At 42.6% G+C, this 12,180-nt stretch overlaps 1 protein-coding gene across 1 annotated transcript in view; it reads right to left on the bottom strand.

The window, feature by feature from the left end:
• Positions 1–12,180, bottom strand: part of MGAM (maltase-glucoamylase) — an 88,924-nt gene that overhangs the window by 32,507 nt on the left and 44,237 nt on the right. Inside the window, exons 26-34 of the mRNA XM_082632820.1 lie at positions 11,784–11,981; positions 9,611–9,765; positions 8,124–8,292; positions 7,751–7,847; positions 6,555–6,667; positions 5,243–5,368; positions 3,732–3,860; positions 3,378–3,488; positions 3,017–3,079 (exon numbers count right to left, since the gene is read on the bottom strand). Coding sequence (XP_082488946.1) covers positions 3,017–3,079; positions 3,378–3,488; positions 3,732–3,860; positions 5,243–5,368; positions 6,555–6,667; positions 7,751–7,847; positions 8,124–8,292; positions 9,611–9,765; positions 11,784–11,981 — 1,161 coding nt within the window. The remainder of the gene's footprint in view (positions 1–3,016; positions 3,080–3,377; positions 3,489–3,731; positions 3,861–5,242; positions 5,369–6,554; positions 6,668–7,750; positions 7,848–8,123; positions 8,293–9,610; positions 9,766–11,783; positions 11,982–12,180) is intronic.

The following is a 12,180-nucleotide window of genomic DNA, read 5'->3' as shown; positions in this document are numbered from 1 at the left end:
CACTTGCATGTCTGGTCCCAGGATTACTTATCACAATCCATTGTGTGCTACCAAGATGCAATTCCTAGGCTCCATGCCAGGCTTACTGTATTAAACATCTAAGCTTCAGATCCAGTAGCCTCAGGCCTACTAATCTCATCAAGTGGGTCTTATTAATATAAATAGTTAAAATCATTCTATCTATTGAGAATATCTTATGTGCTACCTAACAAACACTGCAACCCCCTAATGAAGTATTTCTCATCAGGGGCACAATTGGCATTTAGGGCAGGAGAATTCTTGGTGGAAAATCCCCTGCAATTGGGCATCCCTGGTCACTGCCTACAAAATGTCACTTGGTGCTCCCCTTGCAATAATCAAAACTGTCCCACAGATTTCCAAATGCCCTCAAGGTGGCAGTATTGCCTCTAATGGCCGATGCACTGTAGGGCTCACACAGTGGTAGCCAACTTCTTGATTGCTGAAGTGGCCCTCTCCCCAGCATACTGATTTAAAAGTCATGGTACTGCCATAAAAACAGACACATAGACCAGTGGAACAGAACAGAAAGCCCAGAAATAAACCTACACATGTGCAGTCAATTAATCTTTGACAAGGGTGCCAAGAACACAAATGGGGAGAGGACAGTCTTCTGTTAACAGTGTTAGAAAAACGTGGATATGTAGAGAACTAACGTATGGACACCAAGCGGGGGAAAGCAGCGGGGGGCAGGGGTGGGATGAATCTAAGTAAAAAGAAAAACATGGATATCCACATGCAAAAGAATGAAACTGGACTACTATCTTACACTGCTCACAAAAATTAATTCAAAATGAATTAAAGACATAAATGGAAAACCTGAAACCATAAAACTCCTAGAAAAAAACACAGGAAAAAGCTCCTTGACATTGGTCTTGGCAATGATTTTTTTGGATTTGACACCAAAAGCACAAGCAACAAAAGCAAAAATAAACAAGTGGGATTACATCAAACTGAAAAGCTTCTCCACAGTTAAGGAAACAATCAACAAAATGAAAACGCAACTTACAGAATGGGAGAAAATGTTTGTAAATCAAATATCTGATGAGTTAATATCGGAAGTGTATAAGGAGCTTATACAACTCTATAGCAAAAAAAACAAAAAACAAAAAAAACCCCCACAAATATATTGATTTAAAAATGGACAAAGGACCTGAACAGACATATTTCCAAAGAAGGCATACAAATGGCCAACAGGTACATGAAAAGGTTCTCAGCAACACTAATCATCAAGGAAATGCAAATCAAAACCACAATCATAATCTGTTAGGACAGCTTTTATGAAAAAGATGAGAGATAACAAGTGTTGGCAAGGATGTGAAGAAAAGGGAACCCTTGTGCACTGCTGGGGGGAATATAAATTGGTACAGCCACTACAGAAAATACTGGGTTAGCAAAAACTTCGTTAGGGTTTTTCCATAAGATGTTATGGAAAAACCAGAACAAACTTTTTGGCCAACCCAATAGTATGGCATTCCCTCAAAAAATTAAAAATAGAACTACTGTATTATCCAGCAATTCTACTTCTGGGTATATATCCTGAAGGAAGCAAAATCAGCATCTTGAAGAGATATCTGTACTCCCATGTTCACTGCAGCATTTATTCACAATAGCCAAGATGTTGAAGTAACCTAAGTGTCTGTCCACAGATGAATGGATAAAGAACGTGTGGTGTCTATACATACAATGGAATATTATTCAGCTATGAGAAAGAAGGAAAACCTGCCATTTGCAACAAAATGGATAAACCTAGAAGGCATTATTCTGAGTGAAATAAGCCAGACAGAGAAAGACAAATTCTGCATGATTTCACTTATATGTGGAATCGGAAAAAAAAAAAAAAAGTTGAACTCATAGAAACAGAGAGTAGAGTGGTGATTACCGGGTGTCAGGGGGTGGGGGAAATGAGGAGATGCTGGTCAAAGGTTGCAAGCCTTCATTTATAAGATGAATACGTTTCTGAGCCTAATGTACAACATGATGATTGTCATTAATAATACTGTATCGTATACTTAAATGTTGCTGAGAGTAGATCTTAAACATTCTCACCACACAGTACACAAATGGCAACTACGTGAAATGATGGATGCGTTACTTAACCCGATTCTCATAATCATTTCATGATATATATGTATATCAAATTATCACATTGTACTCTTTACATATATACAATTTTGTCAATTATATGCCGTTAAGTTGGCGGAAAATGCTAAAAACTAAATAAATAAAGTCAAGGAGCCCATGACCCTGAATTTCTCTGGCGGATTCCTATGTCCATGTGGGCTGCCTGGACCATGAAACTTAAAGTGATCTTCTGTGAGAAGCAACAGAGATTACAGCAAGCTAGGTTCTCTCCCTTGGATCCTCATCTGAGATCCACTGCAAGTAAGAACCTGTTCCCAGGAGAGTGCAAGTTTTAACGTATGGCTGGAAACTGGGAGATAAGATCAAAGTTGGGAAACCCAAGGAAAGATGGGGGGATTTATAAGAGAGAAGATGGAAAAGGCTGTCCATGAAAAAAAAGAGGTACAGAGAAAATTACCCAATCACTAAAGACAGGGGTGGGAGACTGTTTAAAAGGCATACGCAAGGCAAAAACAACTGCAAATACAACAATAATGAAAACAACAATAAATACACTAATTCAGGCAAAAGGCACTGTTTCTTCGAGGTATCATTCAGCAGAAATTTCATGGATGTTTGCAATCTGACAGCCTTGGATTGGAAATCACCACTCTGTCACCTAAAAGCATGGACAGAAGTAATTTAAGCTCTCTGAGTCTTAGTTATGCAAAGTATAATAATATCTACCTCCCAACTGGGGTAAAATATTGCATGTAAAGTGACTGGCACACAGAGAGACACACAGGACATGTTCCCCACGTAAGTTTCCTCATCTCGCGCCCATGCCAATGCCATGGGGATGTCCAGTATCCTAAGTATGGCTGCACCTTCCTGGCAACCCTGATTTCACCCAACATCCATACAGGCCCTTTACCTCCACTTGACTTTCCCAATCTAGAGAACTGTTGATAACAATATCAGGAAAATCAGGCCAGACCTGTGAAGAGAAAAATGTTTAAAAGCAATGCACTAGATAATCTCTCTTACATAGCATTTCCTAAGAAACTATAAACCATGTCCTAGAGGTGATTAATTTGATTTTCTTGTAGGGTTGATCTAAAGAAAAGTGGATCTCACAAGGCACAAACATTCCTTTAAAATTCCTTAACAGTGGTGACAAATACTGATGGAGAAAATGACAACTTCTGACCTCAGAGTCCAAACAGAAAAGAAAAAAAAAAATGTACAAACACACTAACAGTGTGGGGATTAGTGGATCACTGCTCAGAGCATACCTTTCCCCAAACAATGCTTCCATCATTCGGATCTTTGATGAAGACATCATCCTCCACACCCCGCGTGAAAGGAGGATAGGGCTTTGTCTCGTTGCCAGAAATGGCTGGGTCCTGAAATCAAAGCACAGGTCAGGTGAGAAAATCAAAGCCAGGGTAGAAAAATGGAGAACTCTTCAAAAGCGGAGGCATCAGCTTCCACCTGAGCTGTAGAGCTTCTGTGAATCCAGGGAAATACACTTATTGAAGCTCAACTTCTCTACTCATAGCATGGAAGAAAACACAAGTATAAAGCTTTCTGCACCAAATCCCATTCACTCTTCCAAACAGACTCCACCCATTCACACAGGGACTCACCAGAATGAGGATGACCCGCATCCCATCGGCCTTCATTCGAGTAATCAGAGCTGGAAGCCCCTGAAACTCGGGGCTGAGGGTGAAGACCAGCTGCCGTTCCATGTAGTCGATGTCCGCGTACTGCACGTCCTGGAAGAGGACAAAGGAAACTTGCAAAAGTCCAGGTTCCACGTGAGAACAGCGCTCCACTAACCAATGGTGAATTTCAGTCAGCATCTTTTTGATTCTTTCAAATCCCACCTCTGTTATTTGTTAGGTATTAGGTTCTGGAAAATTCACCTAATTTTCAAATTTTGAGTCGTAAAATAGAAAAAAACTAAATTTGCAAAGAATACGATGATAATGCCGAACTGGCAAGGCTGTGGAGATAAATGAAAGCAGCAGGTGAAAGTGCTTTGTGAAGGGCCCATATAAGGAGCGACTGTGGTTACCACCCCCATCCCCAGAGGCTGCCCCTGGTATCAGTGGCTCATACTCAGAAAAAATAACATAATGTAAACTACCCAGTACTAATACAACATGGATAGTAAGCCCATTAAAACAAAACAAACAAAAGCAACTGTAATTGCTTTGGAATCACTAATCCTGGGGGTTATCAGACACAGCTTTCTTATTAAGAATAAAATATTGCATGCTATACTTTCCATTAGTAGGAACAATCATAAACAATAGAAAAATCAATAGAATAAAATTAAGTATGTAAATGGTTTATGGGACCAGTTCTCTGATTAGTGGACCCCTCTCATCTTCAAGTGAAGGTGGAGTTTGTTTCCATAATTATTTCCTTTGGAAACCAGTCCCAAGATCCCTACATTCAACCAGGAATTAGCTCAAAGCTGTGGGAACACTGGGCTGCAGTGCCAGCAAAGCGTTGGAACTGAGGTTATATCTACACACACGGTGGTCTGACTGAATTTGGGTCAATTTCTTTTTTTTTTTTTTTTCTTTTTTAGGTACGCGGGCCTCTCACTGTTGTGGCCTCTCCCGTTGTGGAGCACAGACTCCGGACGCGCAGGCTCAGCGGCCATGGCTCACGGGCCCAGCCACTCCACGGCATGTGGGTTCTTCCCGGACTGGGGCACAAACCCATGTCCCCTGCATTGGCAGGCAGACTCTCAACCACTGCGCCACCAGGGAAGCCCAGTCAATTTCTTTTAATTAAGCAAAACTACTCTCTGGGCAACATTTTTACAGTAGCAAGAATGTTTTTGACTAGATGTTGTGAAGTCATGTGAAAGAAACGGAAGCATGATCTAGCAGAAAGAGCCCTCAGGGCTGACCCAATGCCTTCCTCCTTTGGCAAATCACTGTGACTCTTCAAGTTGGGGAAAATGACATCCCCCCCCCCTTATATTACTACTGGGTAGGGGTGAGGCTAAGTGTGATACTGTATGAGAAAGTACTTTGTAATTTTATAGAACCTGATAAAAATCAGACAAACTAATCCAGATACAGAGACAAGGGTTGGCCATGCGGTCCCAGAGCCAGTAACCCACAGACTGACAACGTACATAGGGGATCTGGGCAGCCACCATCTCATCATACAAGCTACCAATCTCAGCGTCGTTCTTGTATCCATAGCGACACAGCTGAAACCCCAAGGACCAGTAAGGAACCATCACTGGCCGACCAATCAACTAGAAAATAAACAGAAAATTTAGTCCTTAAAAAGAAGAATCTGGGTTAAAGTTGTACACGAAGTAATAAGAATATTTTTACAGTGTCCCCAGTTAGATAATCAACAAATTCAAATCCAGAGAGAAACTAAGAGGATGCAGAGCCACTGAGATAACTTGGAGAAAGCTTCCTGCCAGACTTGACCTCTCTCCCTAGGAGGTTTGGAAAACCTGATTGTACTCTGATTCCTAGTGGCAGACCAGCTTACTGGTTAAGAACACGAAATTCAGAAGCAAAATACCAAAATGTCTGGGTAACCATATGGGATCCAGTCTCTGCTGGCTATGTGACTCTGGGCAAAAGTGAAATAACCTCTTCTTATCTGTTTCTTCACTTGTAAATTGAGGATAGTAATATATTTGTGTCATAGTGTTTTTGTGAAGACTGAATGAGTTAACGTATGTAAAGTGCTCTGACATGCAACAAGTAACGTATCAGTGACATATAGTAAGTTTTATGTCTGTGTTTGTTGCTGCTGCCAAAGCAACTGTTGGGACCCCTATGACCACAACCACTACCACAACCCTCACCACCACAATCACCACCCTCACCGCCACCACTCTCACTGCCACCACCATCATCACTGCCATCATCACCACCATCACCACTATTATCACTGTCACTGCCACCACCACCATTACTACCATTGCCATCATCACCACCACAACCCTCACCACAATCACCACCCTCACTGCCACCACTGCCACCACCATCATCACCACCACCACCACCATCACCACCATCGCCGCAATCACCACCCTCACTGCCACCACCATCATCCCCACCACCACCACCATCACCACCACCATCACCACCACCATCACCACCACCACCACCATCACCACCATCACCACCATCACCACCACCATCACCACCACCCTCACCACCACCACCATCACCACCACCACCATCACCACCGCCACTACTACCACTGTCACTGCCAACTACCACCAGTGGCACCACTACTATTGATACTTCTGCTAGTCTGCAATGCTCTGAGAGGCCATAACGGTTATCAGGATGTATTTATTGTTCCTTATTCTACAGCCTACCTGTCTCCCAGAAAGACCAACAATTCTAGTTATCATCTAAGAACTACAGAATGTGCTGTATTAATACTTGGTAACCAGTTGAACTCCCTCCTACCTCAGTGTACTGCTGAGTGACAAGCTCTGGAGTTGGCCCCAAGAAGACATAGAAGTCCAGAATTCCTCCTGTGGTACGGTATGTCAAGGCAGGCAAGGGCTGGAATGTCACATCTGGAAATGTAGGAAAATACCAATCAATATGGAAACCTTCAAGTGAGAAATTACCTCTGAAATTCATACATTCTCCCTCTTCCTATGCCTCCTTATTGTAGAGTACTGAGAGAAGGTATTTTGTACTATACCTACTCAGAATTTAAAAAGTTAAGTGAAGGTCTGCAGGGTAATCTGTGCCTGGATTTTCTTCCCTTTCATGCACTTATTACCTTATTATATGTTTTGTCCTTCTGCTCTTTTAAAATTGTTATTATCATTTTTATTTCAGAATAGTTTAAAACTTACAAGAAGTTGCAAAAATAGTACTAAGAGTTCTCTTGGACAATTCACCCAGCTTCCCCCAATGATAACTTCTTTTTTTTTTTTTTGCGGTACGCGGGCCTCTCACTGTCGTGGCCTCTCCTGTTGCAGAACACAGGCTCCGGACGTACAGGCTCAGCGGCCATGGCTCACGGCCCCAGCCGCTCCGCGGCATGTGGGATCTTCCCGGACTGGGGCACGAACCCGTGTCCCCTGCATCGGCAGGCGGACTCTCAACCACTGCGCCACCAGGGAAGCCCTAATGATAACTTCTTACATAACCATTGTACATTGTCAAAACCAGGAAACTGATGTTGATATAATACTATTAACTCAGGTAGAGGCCATATTCAGATTTCACCAATTTTCACAAGCATGATTTTTAACCCCACTTCCTGATTTTCCACCCCCTTTTCAATATACCATGCAGATTTTCTTTACACCCTCGCACCCCCAGAGCGAGTGCTCTGACCCCCAGCTTCATCACTAATTCAAATTATATTAGTGGCTCCCACTGGCTGACCTCCAGGATACTTGGGACTTGCTTGGTTTTGCTACCCCTTCTTACGTTGTTTATGCCAAATAAGAGTTAATTCTTATTACTACATGTTACTGAATTGAAATAAACAGAACTGCTAAAGAGAATGAAGAAAAAAAATAAAAAGCACTCTCCACAAGATAATAATTTTGACTTCAGGGGCAACATGATCAAACACATTCTGAAGTTCCTCAAGGATGACTGTCTCACAAAAGTAAGGGGAGATGCCAGCATCATCTTACCCATGGCGTTGCTGTTCAGCAGCAGGACCCCATGGGCATTGCCATCCTCCTCCAGTGCCATGTAGTAGGGGTGGACACCATAGGAATTCTTCTTGTACTGGGAGAGTCATGGGGAGAAGTGGCAGGAGGTTAGAAGACAAAGGGGGAAAAAAGACAGAGATTGAGAAAGAAACTCAACAAATTGATTGATAAGGTGTGCCTAGTCTTCTCTGTGAAATAAACACATAAGAAACAAAGAAACCCGAGAATTGGCCCACTGGCCTAAAAGCAGAATGTGACCATCCAAGTTGAGTGCTGGAAAGATGAAACAGGAAGCATACACAGTGTGGGTGGACAGAGGCAAAGACACAGATCCCAAATGCTCTGCCCTTACCCCCGGGGGTTGGTCTCGGGAAAACATTCCCCACGTGTTCCAGTTCAAGTCTCTTCGAAAGGCTGTGTGCTCAGTTTCCCCAAAGCCATAGAGGTACTGGGAGGGGAGGCGCGTGGAGATGCGGATGAACATGTCGTTGAAGGTGAAGCCAAGGAGCTGAGAGTCCCAACTGCAACACAAAAGGGTATGTTTGCAAAAGAAACGGGCTGTTCTAATAGCTTCAAGCAACTGACTTCTCAGGGAAATTGAACTCTTGATTTCCTCCTCCCACCCAGAACCCCCCTGTTGACCTCCCACACAAAACATAAAGTCTATACGATTAAAATAATCATAGACTCCCTTGCTATACAAGCCCAGGAGCCAGTTCTTTCTTCTATTTTCCTCTATCACTACCTCCTTCTACTGGTCCCTCCAGAATGCCAAATCCAATCAGTCTCACCATCTCAGCGGCCACCACTTCACAGCAGGCCTAGTTTCCACCCTTGCCCCACTGTAGGCCACTTTCTACACAGCATCCAGAATGATTATTTTTTAAGCATCTCACATCATGTCAACCCGTTTGCAATTCTTCAGTGATTCTCATTGAAACATCTTGTGACGTCTTCAAGGCTATTCCTGATCTGAAGCCACCTGGACCCCTGGCTCATCTCCCCCCACTCACCTCCTTACTTACGATACTACTGCCACCACATTGGACTTTTGTCCCCTTAATAAGGCAAGTTGGCTCCTGTTTCTTGGTCTGTGCACTGACTACTCAATCTGCTTGAAGTGTTCTCACTCCTCCCCCATCTCCACGGGGGAGGCTGCTTCTGCTCATCCAGGTCCTATTTCAAATGTCACCTCCTTGGAGAGAACACCTCTGACCACAGTATTAAAAGCAGTAATCTCCCCATAATTATCAGTTACCCTGTTCTTTTTCCTGCATAGCAGTTGTCACCATCTAAACCTCTACATAATTTTTTTTTTTTTTTTTGCGGTACGCGGGCCTCTCACTGTCGTGGCCTCTCCCATTGTGGAGCACAGGCTCCGGATGCGCAGGCTCAGCGGCCATGGCTCACGGGCCTAGCCGCTCCGCGGCATGTGGGATCTTCCCGGACCGGGGCACAAACCCGTGTCCCCTGCATCGGCAGGCGGACTCTCAACCACTGCGCCACCAGGGAAGCCCCCTCTACATATTTTAACTTAAATTATTTTTGTTATTTCCTTATTATTTTTTGTCATAAAAAGAAAGACCTCATCTTCTATAACCACGTACTATGGAGAAGGCACCCCATAAACATTTGTTGAATGAATCTGTAGGTACATGTAGCTGCCTCAGGAATTATTCCCAGGGCATGAAAGGTTTCTCATAAGAACAGAAGGAAATAACTTGTTCATGAATCTGGAAATGGACAGTGTGTTGCTTTGAGCAAGATATCTCCAAGGACAATGGACCTGGCAATGATACAGGTAATCATCAATTCAAAGTCAGACTAAGAGCCATTTACATTACAGTGCCTGTACTCTTCCGGCGAATTTCAATCCCAAAAGGATTCTTCTTAATGAGGACATCATAGAGTCGGCTCTCAGAGGTGCTGGATGGAACCCTGGGTATGTTGAGAGGGACTGGAACTTCATACCGGTTGTTGCTGGGATCATAAATCTAGGACCAGAGGAAACAGATTTTAGGCAAGTATAGTTGTCTTGAAACCTATACTCTTAGCAGAAACTTGATGTCTTTGACAAAGAGTCTGGACGCTACATTTGTCTTCTTTAAGCTCTTGATACTGGAAATTTAATTAACAAATCAAAGAACAATGTCACATTTACTATTTTGATCTGAGTCTGTCATATCTCATTTTTAAAGCCTGTATTACATAAACACATTCCTTTGATATTGGTTCTACCTTGGGAAATCAGTCTGGAATTTATGAATATATTCTTTATTACTTTGTGTGTGGTGTGTGGGTGTGTGACTGTATGTGAATACCTGAAAACACTTCTGAACTGAAAAAAAAATCCCCCCCAAAAAACATGAACCCTACTTGATTAAAATAATCATAGATGTCCTTGTTAAAAATGGGGTCTAAATTGATTCACTGAGTACCTACTATATTCTTACCTGATACTGTACTAGACACAAGGATTACTAAACTGAGTAAGACACAGTTATTGCTTTTAAGAAGTCCACATACTAATGGAAAGTGAAAGAGAGGTGCCCACACTACCTGAGTGATATGTGTTAATGTAGAGCTATACAGAAGTATTGTGAGGTTATAGGAAAGGAAATGCCTAACAATGTTTCTGGAAGACTGAGACAGTTTCATGAGGGAAAAGGCTGAGTCTTAAAAAGCTTTTCAGTCATTAAACAAGCACAGAATGAAAATCAAGTGCTTCCTGGCAGAGATATAAATGCAAAGGCACAGAGAATTAAAAGAAAGAGGCAAATATTTTGGAGAGGCTACTATATAATCAGGAGGTAGAATAGGAAAGAATTAAACCTGGAAACTTGATCAAGTTCATTTATTTCAAACCCATTAGGCGGGGCTTCCCTGGTGGCGCAGTGGTTGAGAGTCCGCCTGCCAGTGCAGGGGACACGGGTTCGTGCCCCGGTCCGGGAAGATCCCACATGCTGCGGAGCGGCTGGGCCCGTGAGCCATGGCCGCTGAGCCTGCGCGTCCAGAGCCTGTGCTCCGCAATGGGAGAGGCCACAACAGTGAGAGGCCCGCGTATCGCAAAAACAAAAAACAAAAAACAACTCATTAGGCGCTTACCACATGCCAGTGTTACAGTAAGGATAGAAAGATAAAAGAGTATCATCCCTACATTAGAAGACGTGAAAGAGCTCACTGTCCAGGTTGATATCAGATTGTCAAGAACATTTCAAGCAATGCCACGCTGGCCTGAGTCTTTCATTTATTCTCTCAATAAACTTTTGAGAACTTACTATCTCCTAAGCTTTGTGTTACATTTCAGGAGCACAGAGATGAAGGGACAAATTCCTGTCCTTGAGAAACTTACAATTCAGTAGTGAAAAAGATATCAAAAACAGCCCAACGCTTGTCCTGAGATGTAATTACATCATGGGAGAGAAAGAGATCAGTACACTCTTGTAGGTATTTCATATATCCCAAAATCAGTGTTCAGAACTGAACTCATCATTTTACTTTGCCGAAGCTCAAACCTTTTCAGTTTTCCCATCCCAGTTAATGTCACCACCATCCATATAAAGACACAAGCTAGAAATATGGTAATCGTCTTGATGCTTCTCTCTCCCTCCATAGACTACTTGTAATTAATCATCAGATCCCATAATGCTACTTCTCATTCTCTCAAAGATGTCCACTTCTCCATCTCCTTTCTGTTCCTGGTTTAAGCTCAGTCCCTCATCTGGATTTCCTAACTAGTAGCCTCCTAACTTGTCTCTCCTTTTTCAATCTTGTCCTCCCAACCACTTTCCTTACAGTAGACACAGTAATCGTTTCAAAGTGCAATTTAGAACAGGTGTCACTGTTCCATCAATGGTCTCCAATTACTCTTAGGATAATGGTCTAGTATATTGTAGCATGGCTAACTTAGAAGAGCAGACTGATTTCAGGGTTCTGTAACCTTGACTAGCAAAGAATAATGGAAATGAAAAGTGCCAAGTAGGTACTTGACACGTATACTGTAAACACATACCTTAAACTGCAGCATGTTATCCTTATGGTAGGTCACATTCAGACGGAGGGAGTTCACGGGTACGGAGGGCAAAAAGTAGGCATACGAAGACTTTAAGGAGAGGACAGCTGTGGCCCCATGTAAGTCATACTGAACATCACTGACAGAGTATAGATCATTGACAAAATAGCAAAAAGGGACTCGAAAAGAACCAGATACCTGAAAAGTAAAGCCAAATCCAGCTCAGCATGAGTTCTAAGATTATCAAATATAAAGGGGCTAGAAAAGGCAATTTGCAGGGAGATAAAGATAAAACCAGTCATTTTCTTATATACTCTTTGGTAGTGACATAAGTTTTCATTCCTGGTCTCCATGTAAAATATTTGTAAAAAAAAAGTCCCACTCCCATCCTTACCTA

Source organism: Mesoplodon mirus (genome assembly GCF_964341445.2).
Source record: "Mesoplodon mirus genome assembly, chromosome: 9".
Classification (NCBI taxonomy): Eukaryota; Metazoa; Chordata; class Mammalia; order Artiodactyla; family Ziphiidae; genus Mesoplodon; species Mesoplodon mirus.
Note: the sequence above shows the minus strand (reverse complement) of the source record. Positions and strands in the feature narration are given on the sequence as shown.